The 18093-nt window shown below is 41.6% G+C and overlaps 1 protein-coding gene across 1 annotated transcript in view; it reads left to right on the top strand.

Annotated features, from left to right (window-relative positions):
- The first annotated feature begins 274 nt into the window (after positions 1-274).
- The window catches only part of nfkb1 (nuclear factor of kappa light polypeptide gene enhancer in B-cells 1), a 92235-nt gene continuing 74416 nt past the window's right edge, over positions 275-18093 (top strand). Inside the window, exons 1-5 of the mRNA XM_084331290.1 lie at positions 275-541; positions 1232-1275; positions 2952-3027; positions 17158-17198; positions 17571-17669. Coding sequence (XP_084187416.1) covers positions 1237-1275; positions 2952-3027; positions 17158-17198; positions 17571-17669 — 255 coding nt within the window. The 5' untranslated portion in view covers positions 275-541; positions 1232-1236. The remainder of the gene's footprint in view (positions 542-1231; positions 1276-2951; positions 3028-17157; positions 17199-17570; positions 17670-18093) is intronic.

Below are 18093 nucleotides of genomic sequence, written 5' to 3'. Positions count from 1 at the left end.
AAAGTGGGTAGTGATTCACATTCCTTTACAGCTTGTGTATTGTATTGTGTATTGAGCCGTACTGTATTGTACCCATTCTGCAATCTGTTAATACAATTTTCAATCAATCAATCAATCAATCAATGGATTTATTTGCCAAAGCGGCATCGAGATGGCCGCGAGGGGGCGGCAGATGTTACCCTGCGCCTGATACGTCACTGGGAATTTCCAGTGGGGAAGTCAAAATATTTTTTATTTTTTAAAACAAGTTGTTGATGTCACCGGCTGTCTTTTGTTGCACTTTGACTCGTTTCACTTTGATCACTTGGAGTCAACCGTCTTGGAGCTACGAACTGTAATGACGTTCTCGCTGTTAACTTAGACACCGCCAGCAGCCAGTGTTAGTGAGTGTACCGCAGCAGCAGCAGCAGCAGCATGGCCGTGGTGGCGCAACGATGAGCTGCACAAACCAACTACACTGAGCTGGACTGGAGAGAGACTAGTGTCACTCTTCATTTCATGTTGACAAAGGAATACGACTTGCTGCGACCTTGCTGACTCGGTAAGACACTTGCTTTGTTTTGTTGTGTTATTAGTTACAAACTGGTAACAACATTATTTCCCAGCTTAGCTGTCGCTACAGCGATCACTTGTTTCTTGCCCACTTGCTTTGTTGCTGTTCACTTCCTTATTGTGAGCTAACGTTAGCCTGTTAGCCAGCGAGCTAACCCAGTAGACTGGATAACCTTTGCAATGACAAGGCGCACCGCGGGCAACAAACTGCAGAACACTAACGCATGACAGCCACATGCTTCCGTTGTACAATCATAGTATGTTTATTTGGTTGACGTTCTGTTTTAGTGAGGTGGACAACTAAACGTTGCAAGGGTGCAACTAGCCAGTGAGCTGCTAGCTAACCCCAACAGCAACAAGTGCCACTGGGCAGCTTTTATGATGAATTGAAAATGGGGGACCCTGATGTAAACAAGACGAAAGTCTTTCTCTGGTCTGCATCCCCTTAACAATTGTATGTATTGAGCCGTACTGTACTATACTGTACTGTACCCATTCTGCAATCTGTTAATAAAGTTTTCAATCAATCAAGCCTAGACATCAGACCAGCATCCATTATGAGTTATCCATCATCAATTGTAGGCAGCTGGGTGATGTGATGGGTGTGACTATTAAAGTTACTTACACACATAATAGGTCAACGTTTTATAGAGGCATAACCCTTTCTGTCCCTTTGCAGACACCATGGCTGGGGAGGATCCCTACCTTACAGGTCACCATCAGGTAATGACCCCGAGCCAGTATAGCCTATTCCATTAAATCACTAGAATAGAATAGAAAACTTTATTGCCATTTCAACATATGGTTGATTGGGATTTGTCTTGGTGCCAGCACATACAGTGTATACAGTATAAAACATACAATATAATTAAAAACACAAGAATACATGCAATACAATCCCCACAATAAAAGTTTTACACAAACAATTGAAAAAAAATGCTACAGTACCTAAAAGAAATAGCTCAGTGTTCCAGTTTAAAGTGCATATTGCCTTAAAGTGCCTGTCGGCTGGTGCTAGCCCTTGTGGTACAAAGTGCCTGTGCATTTGGACTTGAGTTCAGGTGCCAGACAGCCTCGGGATATGTACTGTTTTTAAAACGGATGTCCTGCACCTGAGACTTTGGAGTTTTCTGCCAGAGGGAAGGGGGTTAAAAAGGTAGAAAGCAGGGTGAGAGGGGTAGCTGATCACCTTCTCCCCTTTCCGCCTGATTTGTGTGGCATAAATGGAGGCCACAGAAGGGAGATCACAGCTGATGATTTTTGACGCTGTGCGTACAGTTCTTTCTAGATGTCCCCTATCATGGACGGTGGTGTTACTGTTTCCGTACCACACAGTCATTGAGAAGGTGAGGACACTAGTCTCCACAGTGGCTCTGTAGAAGTTGAGCATCGCCTCCCTGGACACACCAAACTTTTTAAGCTGGCGCAGGGAGTGGAGCCTCTGGTGGGCTTTGCTAATTATGGAGGCTGGTGTTAACTTCCCACTTTAAATTATCACATATGGTGATGCTGAGGAATTTAAAACTGTCTACCCTCTCCACCTGCTGGCCATTTATGTACAGAGGAGGGTGGACTGCCTCCCCGCGCCGGAAGTAACTATAATTTCCTTTGTCTTAGAGATGTTTAATAGCAGGTCGTTCTCCTTGCACCATACAGCAAAGCTATCAACTTCAGCTCTATAGGCCGATTCATCCCTGTTCTTAATTAATCCCACTACTGTTGTGTCATCCGCGTATTTGAAAAATCGGACAGAATCAGAGTGGGAGGCACAGTCATTAGTGTATCGACAGTAGAGCAGAGGAGAGAGAACACAGCCCTGGGGGGCCCCGGTGTTCAAGGTCCTGGATCTAGAGAACAAATTACCTATTTTAACCACTTGTTCTCTGTCTGAGAGAAAATCTAGGTGGCAGGGTTTGGAAGGTTGCTTTGCAAATGTAACCCACTGCTGAAACTGTTTAAAACTGTAATCAGTAACAGATCTTCAGGTATACAGACAATTTATTTGATCTTGATTATATATATGTATATATGATGTCATTTTAAAATGTTTGAAATAATATAAATATGGAAAGAAAGAGACCACTCGATCACACTGGTATCGTTGTGTCCTTGAGCAAGGCACCAAACCTTGTCTGCTTTAGGGGTGCTGCAAAAGGCTAACCCTTTACTCTGACCCCTCTGGTGAGTGTGTTTCAGAGGGATCTGTGAAGGGAATAAATTCCTAAATACACTGTGCATAATATGGTGATTAAATGCCCTTGAACATGTCTGAATCGGCAGTGTTTGCATTATTGAATAAGATGGACATGGCCTCATTATATCATGCCACACATCATGCTACTGCACCTCAAATTCAAGTGTTTTGTCTTTGTGTGTGTGTGTGTGTGTGCGTCTTGCAGCTTCTTGACATGATGGATCCAATATGGGAATTTCAAACCTTCCCCCCAATGCCCCAAACCGGTTCACTACGGACAGGTAAGAGTCCATCCTCCTACTAAGCCATGGGATTTTAAAATTGGCCGCTGCCATGATTGTTTTGGTTGTAGAGAACATCAGTGAAGTCACACCTTTTATTGACATTTTTGGAAGTAAAGTATAAATCCACTTCCTGAAAGAAACCATGCTAACCTGTCTTCAATACAATCTGGAAGACGGTAGACATCCAGTGATTTTAAAGGAACACGCCAACATTATGGGAAATGCACTTACCGTCTTCTCCAGAGTCAGACAAGAAGATAGTTATTAGATACCAATTTCCTCTCTGCATTCAGTAGAAAGCTATCTGGATGCAAGCTAGCCTAGCATAAATGAATGGAAGTGTATACGGATCAGCTTATGGTCCATATCCGTTTCCATGAATTTGTGCTTAGCTAGGCTAGCTTGCAGCCGGATAGCTTTCTACTGAATGCACAGAGGAAATTGGTATCTAATATCTATCTTCTTGTCTGACTTTGGAGAAGACGGTAAGCGCATTTCCCATAATGTTGGCGTGGTCCTTTTTTACGATTACTGAAGGGTACCCAAAAATGCCTACTCGACCATCAAAAAGTTCAGAATAATGAACCTCAACACTGAAAACGAACACTGAATCTTCAGACACGACAACTTGTCTCTGGGTTGTTGAGAATCCTCATTATTAGAATCCTCAACATGGGAATCACACTTCTCAACGGGTCTAGGGATGAATCCTGCCAGTGTATTCTCAGAATACCACAGTGTCCTATTACTTTTAATCGGTAATAGTCCCTTGTCTAAGAACATTTTAAAAAGCAGAAATGGTTGGAATTAGGGATGTTCGATATTATCGGCCTACCGATATTATGTGCCGATATCGGCATAAAAATGTGATATCGGAAAATATCAGTATCGGTTTTCAAATTATTACAATTTTTTTTTTGATTTTTTTTTACATTTATTTAACCTTTATTTACCCAGGCAAGCAAGTAAGAACAAATTATTATTTTATTTATTGTCAAAGTATGCATAATGTTGTGTTAATTACACAACAAGAGATATGTAATGTTAATTACCTGAAATTATTCCATTTTGGGGGGGGACTCTGCATATATCGGTACCTGTTGATATCGGTTGATATCGGTTGATATCGGTATCGGAAATTAAGAGTTGGACAATATCGGTATCGGTAAAAAAGCCAATATCGAGCATCCCTAATTGGAATGTATATTCTCTCTTTTTTGTTGTTGTTGCAATCATGAAAAATAACACGATCCCTCACTCCTTGCCCCCTGAATGTAAACTGAAACAGCGGAACAGAGTTTCACTACGTCACCACATGGACACAGAGTCGTAGCATAGTCATAGGTGGTGGTGTTGCACTGTACTTTCTCTGTCCCTGGGAAGCTCTCACTTCCCCCCTGTGGCTGCTGAAGACCCTGCCAGGCCTAATGTAAAGATGCAAACAGTCCGTTGCTTTAGACAAGATGGTGGGTGTGGGTGTGAGCACCGATATGGAATTAGTTACTCTCCCTTTAGGGCGGAATACCCAGCTCATGCATACAATGTGTTTACATGCTGTCACAAACCGGCCGTACGGCGATGACAAAGAGGGAGACGCAGACAACCAAAGTCAAGCAACAAGGGATTTATTCCACAAAAGGAGACAAATACCAGGAATAACCAACAACATGTGTAACGGTGTCTCAGGGGGAGAGCGCGCAGCATCTAAACTCCATGAGTGTTTTAACAGCATGGGAACACCGGGCCCAGGTGTCTCCCATTGCGCTGATGATTGCTCCAGCCACGCCCACCTCCAGCTAGGGATGGGTACCTTTCACATTTGAACCGATACCGGTACCTGTGAATCGATACCGGTACCCAACGGTACCTTTTTTCTGTACTTTAGTCTCAAGAAATTTAATTTACCTACCTCAGTCGTAAAAAAAAAATCCAAACTTCAAATAACTACAATTTCGACAGTTTTCGGCTTGTCATTGCTCCGACTGCTTTGTTGTTGAATCAAGTCAAATCCTAGGTAAGCATATATTGTGCGTGTGAACGTTGACATGAAAAGAAAAAAGTTAAAAAAAAAAAAAAAATCTTTTCTCGGTATCTCACTTGATTCGATACTCGGTAGTACCGACGTGTTTCGGTTCGGTACCTCAAAAGTACCGAATTCGGTACCCATCCCTACCTCCAGCACCTGTCAACATGGAACATAACATACAGACAGACAGGCGGACGGACAATGGTAACAGAGTGGAGGGGGTCGTAACAATGCACATTGATGTTCCCACTTTATTTGGTCATTTTACTAGTGTTTTTGTGTCTTTGGGGTTGCAACATGTTACATATTGTGATTCGTACCCCAGTTATAATAACAGGGATAAGCTTAATATCCCCATAATGAGTAACTCAAATGTGATCACTGGGAAATGACGATGTTAACTGGGAGCCGTTGCTAATTACGCACCAAAGCTATGGAATACCTTACCATGGACATTGGGGAGTCTAGCTCACTAAATATGATCTCTTCACCTTAGCCTTTTAATACATTCTGCCACCTTACACTGATTACATCCACACTGAGTATTATATTGTAAATTAGATCTATTTCCCTGTTGTTGTTTTAATACCTGCATTGTTTTTACCCCTTTTCTTTTTCTCTGCACTGCTTTTATTTAATATTTTATGCTAATTCTATGTGTGTTTTTCACTGCAGTTTATATCTGCATTTTATGTCTATCTGTATGCCTATGTCGATGTCGATTATGAAAAATCGTCGACGAGATATTGTTGCGTCGATTAGTCATTAATTAATTTTTTTTTTTTTTTTGGCACTACCTATCTTTGTGAAAGTGGCTTCTCAGCTCTGGTCCAGCCAGCTGAAGACTTCTTAGCTTAACATAACAGACCGACAGTAAGTTTGGGGGAACTAATGGGATAACTGGGGATGTTGTTTGGTCCTGACAAGTCTCAAAGCAACTCTGAGGTCATGCTCAGTGTCCAATCTGTTCCTCTGCTCTGTCTTCAGCTGGACCAGAGCTGAGAAGCCACTTTCACAAAGATAGGTAGTGAAAAAAAAAAAAAAATTATATATATATTTTTTTAAATATAATTGTTTTTCGATTAGTCGACTAATCGAAAAAATAATCGACAGATTAGTCGACTACCAAAATAGTCATTAGTTGCAGCCCTAATCTGGAATATTAATGTGCATGTAAAACACTCACTGATGCCAGCGGGAAGTGTTTCTCTGGGCTGAGCAGACCCTCCGGGGTTATAATTATATGACGTTCTGTTGGTTTTAATGACCACATGAAACCGCAATCGGAGCAGGTTTTGATCTGTTGATCTGTGTTCCCAATCAAACAAAGATTAAATAAACAGACTAAATTTTAACATTAATATCAGTAATCTGGAGAGTAGCATTGTTGTTAGGCTTGACTCATTGTTGAGGACCAATGAAAAAGATGTTTTAGGTGATAGGAGGAGGGGCCATGGGATTGTTTTTAAAATAGTTTATAATTTATTGGATTTTTATGTATGTTCCCAATTGCTGGGTGGGTCAGCAAAAAATGGTTGCAGTTTCCGTGAATAGAGGAGAATGGTGTTTTTTTTTTTTAAATTGTGGTTTTTCTTTTGCATGCATGCTTGTATTGGATTTGGTTTGTATTATAGTACATTCAGAGACATGAGGTAACCAGATGTAAAAGTACATTTTCAGTTTCAACTAGGCAGTTCCTGATCCCCGATCCAAAAAGTTAGAGAAATGTCGGCATAGAGTCTAGATTGGTTGAAATTAGGGATCAACTGATTGGTTTGACTGATGTATCAGCCAATATTGGCATTTTCTTTTTTATATCTCTATCAGCCCGTATAGAATTTCCAATATCGGCCGCCAACATTACAATCTTTCGCAGGCATATAATGCTCAAGTTCAAGTTCAAGTTCTTTAATAGTTGTCATACAGAAGTACAGAATACTTTCATACAAAATGCTTCTTACTGTTACGCTCCAGAGACTGTGCTAGACAAGATAGTATCAAATAACATAATAACATAATATAGCATGAATTTAGAAGAAGAAAATGAGGTCACAGTGTTCGGTATAGACATATGTACAATGTTCTGAGTTACCATATAATATACAATACACAATACTATGCAGTGTACTAATGTACAGTACTATCTAGTGCAAAGCAGGAATGGGATGAGGTACAATTTTAGGTACAATTTACAGTAAGGTGTACGAGTTGTAGTGCAATCCTTCATCCATAAATATAAAGTGTGGGGAGTGGGTGCTACAGTGTGTTTGTTTAAAGTGGGTGTGTGCTATAAAGTGTGTGGAGTGGGTGCTACAGTGTGTTTGTTTAAAGTGAGTGTGTGCGTGTGGATGTGTGTGCTATGTGCGTTTGGTGGTTGTTGTTGTGTAGTGTTCATTCATTGTTCGTTTAGCAGCCTGATGGCCTGGGGATAGAAGCTACTTCTGAGTCTTTCTGTGCTCGCCTTGAGACTCCTGTATCGCTTGCCTGACCGCAGCAGTTCGAAGAGGCAGTTGTTCGGGTGACTGGAGTCTTTAATGATTCTCTTAGCCTTGCCCTTGCAACGCTTGTAGTAAATGTTCTGGAGGGTGGGGAGCCCCCCTCCAATTGTGCGTTCGGCTGAACGTGTCACTCTTTGTAGTCTGCTTCGGTCTTTTGCAGTGCTATTCCCAAACCAGGAGGTGATGTTGCCGGTCAAGATGCTCTCTATTGTACATGAGTAGAAGTTCTTAAGGATCTTCTGGCTGACTTGGAACTTCCTTAGGCGCCTGAGGAAGTAGAGGCGTTGTCGTGCCTTCTTCACCACACTGTTAATGTGTGTGGTCCATGTCAAGTCCTCGGATATGTAGGCTCCGAGGTACTTGAAGCTGTTGACTCTCTCAACCGGTGCCCCGTCGATGCTGAGGGGGCTGTAGTCCTTGACCCCCGACCTCCTGAAGTCCACAATCATCTCCTTTGTTTTGCTGACGTTCAGGGAGAGGCTGTTTTCCTGGCACCATCCCGCCAGGACCTTGACCTCTTCCAGGTAGGCCCTCTCGTCGTTGGCAGAGATCAGGCCCACCACCACTGTGTCGTCAGCAAATTTGACGATTGTATTGCTACTCCGCTGAGCCACACAGTCGTGTGTGTACAGGGAGTAGAGGAGGGGACTCAGAACACAGCCCTGGGGGGCCCCTATGTTGAGGGTGATGGATGAGGAGGTGCAGTTGCCTGCTCTCACCACCTGGGGTCTGCCAGTCAGGAAGTATGCTGGTATCATATGAAACTAGAGATCTCAAGGAATCCTAAATAGGGCTCCAAAGTTCACCGATATTTTGAAGGGGAAAAATACTGCATTATTTTATATCAAAAGATTAGCAATATTTTGTCAGGCTAAATCTAAGATAACGCAAGTGCAAACCTATATCTGTTATCAACCAACTAAGATGGCAAATTAACATAGTAGGCCTGCACAATATTAGAAAGGATTGACATTGTGATATCTTTTGTTTTTGTGATTATATATATACATATTGCGATATGAAAGAAAAAAAATCACATATATATATATACAGCTTTTAACTTCCAATAGCTCCATTTGGGAAGAATGATTCGCTCTAGCAATGATTAGGGTAATTCTGGCGGGAAATTAGATAATCGTTTAATACTCTGGTTGACTCACCAGGATACTATTGTATTCAGATAATACTCATCAATACAGGCTAAAGTCCATAATACAACATGATATTAATAATGCATGTTGCTTAACCTAAAATAAGGGGTGTCTAGAAGATATCCAGGAGATTACAGGCCGTTTATCTCTGGTCTCCAGTTCAAAGCACAACATCAAACTTAGAATTAACGTCCTTAATGTCCTTTACAAAAGAAACAACAACATTGTGTCCTTCATGATGTCACTGTGTGTGTGTGTGTGTGTGTGTGTGTGTACATGGACCAGGCCTTCCGGGACAAGTATATCAAATACCAACCACTGCTCAATGTGATGGCCGACCTTGGGTATAGGTGTAGTCATAGTGTACTTGTATTCGGAAGTCTTGGCCATGTATACAAATGCACCATGACCGGTCTGAGAATTGCTGCAATGTCTAAAAGAAAAGTCAAACAAATTGCCAAATATTGCTCTGTCTCAGCTATTATTGGCAGCTTAGCCACGTGAGAAGGAGGTGCTATGTGTACCCTTAAGTGTTCAGTGCTGCTTAGCCCGATACATTTGATTCCCTGTTTATGTAATATAATCTGTGGAACCAAATAAAGTATTCAAGTGTGCGTGTGCGTGCTTGTGTGCGCGCTCACATTGCCATATTGGTGCTGGAATGATATCGTGCAGCCCTATAGCATAGCTAACATTAGTGAACTTAAGTTTAGCAATTTAATATGTCGTATTTGATCAACTACAAAAAAATATATATATTTGCCATCAGACTCTTTGCGCTCTAAATATCTGTATCAGCCATTGAAAAACCCATTTCAGTGCTGCATGGTGGCGCAGCAGGGGCCTTTCTAAATGGTAAATGGCACATTTATATAGTACATTTATATAGCACGTTTATCCAAAGTGCTTTACAATTGGTTCCTCACATTTTATCCATGCAGGCAACCATGCAAGGTGCCAACCTGCTCATCGGGAGCAGTTGGGGGTTAAGTGTCTTGCTCAAGGACACTTCGGCGCGCTGCCCAGGAGGAGCGGGAATCGAACCGGGAACCTCTGTATTACCAGACGACTGCTCTACCTCTCGAGCCACTGTCGCCCCCTTTCTGTTTGTGAAGTGAAATAATCCTTTGATGCCTCCTCCGATACACGTGGAGTCGCCAGCCGCTTCTTTTCACATAAAGGTGGCTTTCTGGAGTTTCACTGGGAGAGCGTAACACGCGCAGAGGTTCACGCTATCTTCCCCATATCCCCTCGCTGTTGAACCGGCGACCGACCGACCACTAGGAGTCGCTATAGCAACGACCAGGACTAATACCCTCACCGGCTTCCCACCTGCGAACACTGCCAATTGTGTTCATGGGGAACGACTGACCAAGCCGGAGATACTGCTGCCAGGAAATGAACCCGGGTCTCTGTGATGGCAGGCGAGTGCTTAGACCTCTATGCCAGAGGTTCCCAAAGTAGGGGTCGCGACCCGCCGTGGGGGGGTCGCCAGATTTCCCAAAAAAAAAATTATGCAGTCATGCCATCACAAACACTGGCATTTAAAGGGTACAAATAAAACAATTCCTGCACCAGAATGCAGGAAATTAAGTCTTTGTAACACAAAATGTCCTGGTGGGGGACCCCCCGCTTAAAAAGTGGCCTGACTGGGGCTATATTTCGAACTATATTTCCTGGCCTGAATGATTTCCCCAGTCCGGCCCTGGTTAAAAGCCGCCAATGCTTATTAGTGTGTGTGCGTTTGAATGGTTGCATGTTTCAACCATACATTTCCATTTATATTTAAAAAAAAATAATAATAATACTTTTTTTTATACCTCTTATAATAGTGGGGGACACTGTTATTTCGGCGGTCGTGGCCTGAAAACTTTGGGAACCCCTGCTCTATGCTACCCAGCCGCCCACCCACAAGGTTTTGAGATAGACTTTCAACTTTGATGGCCTAGTTTACAGTCATAATGCCCAGTCATTATCGGCGTACAATACTGAGTGACGATATCAACCTAAACCTTCAAACCCAGTCAAAATATAATTAAATGGATGACGACCCCGGTCATAAAATCCAGAGGAAACACTTGCATCCCGAGGGCTGAGATGGACAACGCGTTCTTTCCCCTAATAGATGATTCATATTTGAGCTTTTTGACGATCACTCAATTGAGTGGAAGTTGAGTCTGTTTGATAGATGTGGGAGGAAGTGTTTGAGGCCTGTGGGCAGGAAGAGGCTGCTCAGGTACAGCAACAGGATGCTACAGCAGGAGAGTTCAACACACTTTCACACCATCTCCTTTTTTAGCCTCAACATGGACCACATGTTACTTTGTCTGTACCGTGTCGGTCACTTTGCTGTCGTGCATCTTCCCCACCGGGGGCGAGAATGTTCCCTCTAAGGTGCGCCTGTGCGTGCGCACATGGCAAAACGCTCCTGCGCACATCTGAAATCTGTCGCGCACAGAAACGCATGTAGTTAAATTGACTGGCGCGTTGCACCGAATACTACGGTACCCTGTTGCATGTGACGTTACCAAGAGAAGCCCCGCTTTCCAATAGTATCCATCTGCAGAACGTCAGCGCAGCACTCTCAGTCCCCGCACTGTCAGGCCCCTCAGGAATTTGTGAGCAAAAGTATAGTTACTGGCAGTACAATACTGCTGTAGGCCTATAATACTTATATAACAGAACTTGCAGCATCATATTGTTAATTTTGTTGTCAAAATCTGCAGTACAGCTCAATACACACAATTGTTAAGGGGATGCAGACCAGAGAAAGACTTCCGTCTTGTTTACATCAGGGTCCCCCAGTTTCAATTCTTCATAAATTTACAGTTCCCTCCCCCTTGTATATATTTACTGTATGTCACAAATGTAACAGTACTGCATTGAGTGTCATAAATGTCATTATGAATTGAAAATGGGGGACCCTGATGTAAACAAGACAAAAGTCTTTCTCTGGTCTGCATCCCCTTAAAGGATAACGCCAACATTTTGGGAAATTAGCTTATTTAACATCTTCCCTGGAGTTAGACAAGAAGATACATACCTTTTTTGTCTCTGTGCGTGCATTTAGCTTAGGGAACAGACGCTCCTTTAGCATAGCTTAGCTTCATCACTGGAAGTGAGGCGGGACAGTACCCTGACGTTCCCTCTACAGGTTTGTTGATATTCTCATTCCTTCAAAGGATCTGAACCGATTGAAGTTTATGGATACCATGACTTAAAATCCTCTTACCTTGACGATTAAAAGCCTCCCTAATTTAGAAAACAGTAATCCAATGGCTGGTATTGATAATATACTACTACGTACTGGACGCTCGGAGCTAACCGGAGCTAACGCAGAACAGGATGTGTAAGCAGAAAACGAGGCATCATTTTTACTTCCAGTCAGGGGGTTTCAAAATAAAAGTGCGACATTTATAGCAGCGGAAAACGTTTATTTTGTACATTATCTAACGTTAACACGAACCTAAACTAACTTTAGGTTAGTTGTAACGTTAGTTTAGGTTCGTGTTAACGTTAGATAATGTAGAAAATAAACGTATTTCCGGTGCTTTAGACGTCGCTCTTTTATTTTGAAACCCCCTGACCGGAAGTAAAAATGATCCCTCGTTTTCTGCTTAGACATCCTGTTCTGCGTTAGCTCCGGTTAGCTCCGAGCGTCCAGTAGGTAGTAGTATATTATCAATACCAGCCATTGGATTACTGTTTTCTAAATTGGGGAGGCTTTTAATCGTCAAGGTAAGAGGATTTTAAGTCATGGTATCCATAAACTTCAATCGGTTCAGATCCTTTGAAGGAATGAGAATATCAACAAACCTGTAGAGGGAACGTCAGGGTACTGTCCCGCCTCACTTCCAGTGATGAAGCTAAGCTATGCTAACGGAGCGTCTGTTCCCTAAGCTAAATGCACGCACAGAGACAAAAAAGGTATGTATCTTCTTGTCTAACTCCAGGGAAGATGTTAAATAAGCTAATTTCCCAAAATGTTGGCGTTATCCTTTAACAATTGTGTGTATTGAGCTGTACTGTACTGTACCCATTCTGCAATCTGTTAAATAAAGTTTAAATAAACGCATCGCGGATCTGCCCGCACAGTGCAATACTCCAATTCAGCCATTGGCAATTCAGCCATTGGGTGGGTGGCGCTGCTGAGCGGGCCTGTGACGGTCTCGTGACCCAAATTCCTGGGGGGCCTGACAGCGCGGGGACTGAGCGTGCTGCGCTAACGTTCTGCAGATGGATGCTTCTCCCGCTTTCAGTGCCTTGTGGGCGTCGCTACTGCGCTCTCACACACACAACAGATGAGGAAGTGGACAGATTCGACCAGCATTGCTGGCTCCTCACAATGCAAACGCGAAAATGTACATTACAGATGAACTGCAGAGAAAATTCCCAATTTATCGTCCCGGTCGAGACTAATTGGAAGCGGGAGTTTAACGCGTGCAAAGCTTGACCATATGTTTCTGTGTCTAATAAAGGTGCTGGCGATCTCGAAGCTCACATGGACACAGAAAAACATTACAAACAAAGCAGTGCGAGGCAAGAGTTTGATGGCAAAGTTGACCGAATTGATTGAAGAATGCAGCTATACAGAGAGAGAAAGAAAATAATTGAAATCTATTTTGATGCCTCAAAATGATGTTTTGGTTTGATAAGATGCTTATGATACAATCATTCTAAGGATTATGTGTGTAATAAATTAGTTTAGTACACTAATTGCAACAAATCTGAAACTGCATAGTGCACTTTTAAATTAGTATCTTTGTGAGGTTACTGTTTTATAATTTACATTACATTGAAAAGATACAAAGATATATTTTTTAAAGCTGGATTTTCTAATACAGAAGAGGTATTATTTAGAACATTACTTCATATTTTTCTTGTTATTTATTTTGTCCAATAAGACTTGAAAATATATATTATTTTGTCATAGGTTGATTTAGTTATTTTCTTGAGATTTGTCAGATAGATTACTTTAGGCATAATACAGCATGTTGAGTAACTTTGGTTATAGAGAGATATTATTTTGTTATATAAAATAATATAAACTAATTTTATATCCATACAGAGGAGGCATACTTTAAATATATTATAATGATAAGGCATCTTTGAGTAAACTTTGAGTATCATTAAGTATCTTGAGGCTGAAGGCAGAGTGTCCTCTTTAAAAAAAAAAATCACTGGTCACCCTTGAAGTCGCATTATAATTCACTTAATAAAATAATGACGAGTCAGCCTCCTAAAAAGACAAAAGTTAGTTACACGACTCACACCGCTGCCGCCAACCCAGCCAAAGTAAGGACTATGCTCTGTATCGTCAATCAATGGTCAAATAAATATTTGATTAAGGAATATAATATGCCTTTTTGTATTATTTCTGTGTATCAGCAAAATGTATAGATTTCTATGTTAGACATTGAGGGAAATTAAGATTCTCAGATTTTTTCAAAGAACCACTTATCAACTAACCGGTTAACCGGCAGGTGATGTATGTTGCTCAGTGGTTGCTGATGTCTGCTCAGGAGGTTTGAGTGTTTGCTCAGACCGAAAAAAAAATTAGAGGGAACATTGGCGACAGGATGAGGTGGGTAAGATACATGGTTGAATAAGAAACGAGAAGAAATAAACGCACATCCCCAACGCCCATTGCTGGATCAACAAATATCTTGAAGACGTTTATTTTCTGCTGTGAGTTTCGAGCACAAGGGTCTTCTGCCAACTTCTGATAGATTAGATTAGATTCAAATGTATTGTCAATATACAGCACAAGTACAACGAAAATAAGTTTGGCATCCAACCAGAGTTTGGTAAAGTGCAATAGCAATTAAACTGGTTTATATATAAATGAGTAATGCTAATCAGATGTATGTACAGTGTTATAGTATTATGTACAGTGATACACGTATAACATCCCTATGGTAGTAAGTCATACTGGCCAGTGGCCAGTGGTATAACTAGTAAGAGTAGGTAATTAAGGAACATGTACAGATATAAATATAGTATCTACAGGTATGTAAAAAGGATTATATGCAGGTATATACAGACGGATGTGGATACATATATATATATATACAGTAAATATATTATATATGTATACATATATTATTGTACATACAATGCTATATTGGTAGACTGTAGTTTGAGGTAGGTATGTTATGATTACAATGTAAAGCAGTTCAGGTATAAATTGAATATAGGCAACATAGTTTGGACAGTATGGGTAACAGAGCCTAGAGTATAGGCACACAAGAGAGTCTCCATCTTAAATGTGAGTTGCTGACCGGAGTGTCGGACGTCCCGTGATGAAGGCCGGGAGGATGCGACCCTCTCTGCGTGCCCTCCTGTCTCCGGCGGCCTCCTAGTGGTGACCGGAGTGCTGGACGTCCCGCCATGATGTCGGGGAGGTTGCGACCCTCTCTGCGCCGCCCCCTATCTCCCTGTCTCCGGCTGTCTCGGAGCAATGACCGGAGTGTTGAATGTCCCGTGATTAAGACGGGGAGGACGCGACCCTCTTTGCGCCGCCCCTGTGCCTCAAATAGATTCGCTATCAGCTCTATCTTTAATCTTTCAAAATGTTCAGTTGCTATCGCTATCAGCTCTATCTTTAATCTTTCAAAATGTTCAGTTGCTATCGCTATCAGCTCTATCTTTAATCTTTCAAAATGTTCAGTTGCTATTGCATGCACTGATCTGTGTTTCACTACACACTTGAGTGCATGCTTACCAACTGTTAGTCTGCAACACTACTATCACCGACATCTAAGAAGGGAGATCCCCCCTTGAATGGCCCTTCTAAGGTTTCTCTCCTCCACACTGCCTGTGGAGCATTTTTCCCTATTGTTAGGTTTTAGTGAGTTTTTCCTTACCTTCGCGTGGGGTATGTCTGGGAGTGCTTGCATTCTTTCATTTATTTGCATTTATTTTAAATTTGTTTGACCTTATGGTGTTCTTGTTCTGTTCTTGACTTATTGTTATGTTTCTTCTTGACTTGTTTAAAGAAGACGTGTATGGCCCATGGGGACATTAACGTGTGTTGTCGGGCCTTACAAATAAATTTGATTTGATTTGATTTAAATACCCATAGTCTACTACAAACACATGTGACACAATACACCTGGTGCTAATTGCCATCAATCAAATTGTTACAAACAATACATTTCATATTTTACATATTAAACATTTATCTATAAGCTACATGTATACAAAAGGTACATAAAGAAAATGATGTATGTACCCCCAATAGCTTGTACTCCAACAAAAGACTCAGTATGACAAACTATTAGGGCTGGGTTAAAAAAAAATATCTTCATTTGAATAATTCAATATATATATATATATTTTTAAATAAAACGTCAGGTTAACGGGTTCCTTGTACAATTTACAGCATTAGTTCTCTGAGAATCTCTTTCATATCCAAGAAAATATTGGTATTATGACTGAAATATCCCTAACCGAATCGATCAAATCAAATTGGAAATCGAATAGAACCTGGACATTTCAGGACATCAGTGGTGATACCCTACTACCTATTAGAGGCGACTCTGTCTATTTATAAAAGTATAAATGTTTTGACATGGGGATAATGTAACACCATAAGCTAAAAAGAACACCAAAATGACGACGGCATATAGAAAGGCAACATTACTGCTAGAGGGTATTCATTCACAACATTACTGCTCTAGACCTGATACACAGGGTATTCATTCACAACATTACTGCTCGAGACCTGATACACAGGGTATTCATTCACAACATTACTGCTCGAGACCTGATACATAGGGTATTCATTCACAGCATTACTGCTCGAGACCTGATACACAGGGTATTCATTCACAACATTACTGCTCGAGACCTGATACACGGTATTCATTCACAGCATTACTGCTCGAGACCTGATACACAGGGTATTCATTCACAACATTACTGCTCGAGACCTGATACACAGGGTATTCATTCACAACATTACTGCTCGAGACCTGATACACAGGGTATTCATTCACAACATTACTGCTCGAGACCTGATACACAGGGTATTCATTCACAAAAATGGTCTAATGTCAAAGTCCTCATTAAGACCTTTGGGGGCCAAAGGGCCCAGTGTAGTACAGTATGTTTGATGCACAGATGAGCAGTGGACAGGACTCGAGGCATGCAAGACGAGAGTTCACATTATTCCTGTGCCCCAGGACAGTCCAGTTGAATATCTGTGAACATGTACCTCTTTCCTAAAGCTAGAAATCAGAGGGAACCTTAGTTTGTTGCGCAGCCAGTTTGTTGTCATTTTCAATGAGCAATGAATGGGGCATTGACCCATACAATGTTTACGTGAGCTCTTCCACCTAAATAAAATAACCTAATATCCGCAAATTCGATCTTATTGGTGTTTACATTCTTATAATATTAGATGGTTAATGACGAGATTCATATCACAGGTTTTTTTCTTTCTTTTCAGCTGATGGCCCATTCCTGCAAATCATCGAGCAGCCTAAACAGGTAAGCCCAAATGTTGACAATCCGAATACTTCTCAGGATCCCAATCGCTGCTGTTGCCTGATATCTTAAATTTTACTCCATTACATGCCATATTTGCCTGGATATAAGACAACCTTGATTATAAGAAGACCACCCCCTTTTCCCCCTAGATTATTGATTTGAAAAATATGTCTTGTAAAATGCTTGTTTGACATTTTGGAGATTCTTTGGTAAATGATTAGGTGGGGGAAAACAAGTCTTTTCAGGCTTGTCAACTATTTAAAGCTATTTAAAGCAGCCTGTTGTATAGTACCATAAAGTGTGACATCAGTCCACGTATTTCCAGAACTTCCAGTTGTGAGTCTGACGTACTGTATTTACCTGTTTAACCAGAGGGGATTCCGGTTTCGGTATGGCTGCGAGGGGCCCTCTCATGGTGGCCTGCCCGGCGCCTCCAGCGAGAAGAACAGGAAGTCCTACCCCACTGTCAAGGTAACACTTCCTGGAGATAATCTCCAACAAAGACCTGAGAGATGTTTTAGGGTGATGAAGTTTCTGTCATGAACGAGTTTCACGCTAAGGTCCCATTGTTGATGACGAACTTGCTTGTGCTTGCTCATTTTGTTAAATGTTTGGAGGGCATGCCTATCAATGCAAATGTGACAGAAATCATTGACAATGCGCGTGACAGGAAGGCTTTAAATGCGAGTGCTTGTGATTGTTAGATTTCGTTACTTGCTCCCGTTCTGTTCTATGGGAAGTATACCACGTTACTTGAAAGATTCCGCTACATGCACTTTGCACTTGCCCGGCCACCTACATGTACTGTATATATGCGAGGGGTGTGACCGTACATCCGCCTTCCCGTTTCTTTCATTCTAGGAAGTGTTTGCTACAGGCACACGGCAAGTGAGTG

This window comes from Notolepis coatsorum (assembly GCF_963971535.1).
Source record: "Notolepis coatsorum genome assembly, chromosome: 16".
Classification (NCBI taxonomy): Eukaryota; Metazoa; Chordata; class Actinopteri; order Aulopiformes; family Paralepididae; genus Notolepis; species Notolepis coatsorum.
This window is presented reverse-complemented; position numbering and strand designations above follow the sequence as displayed.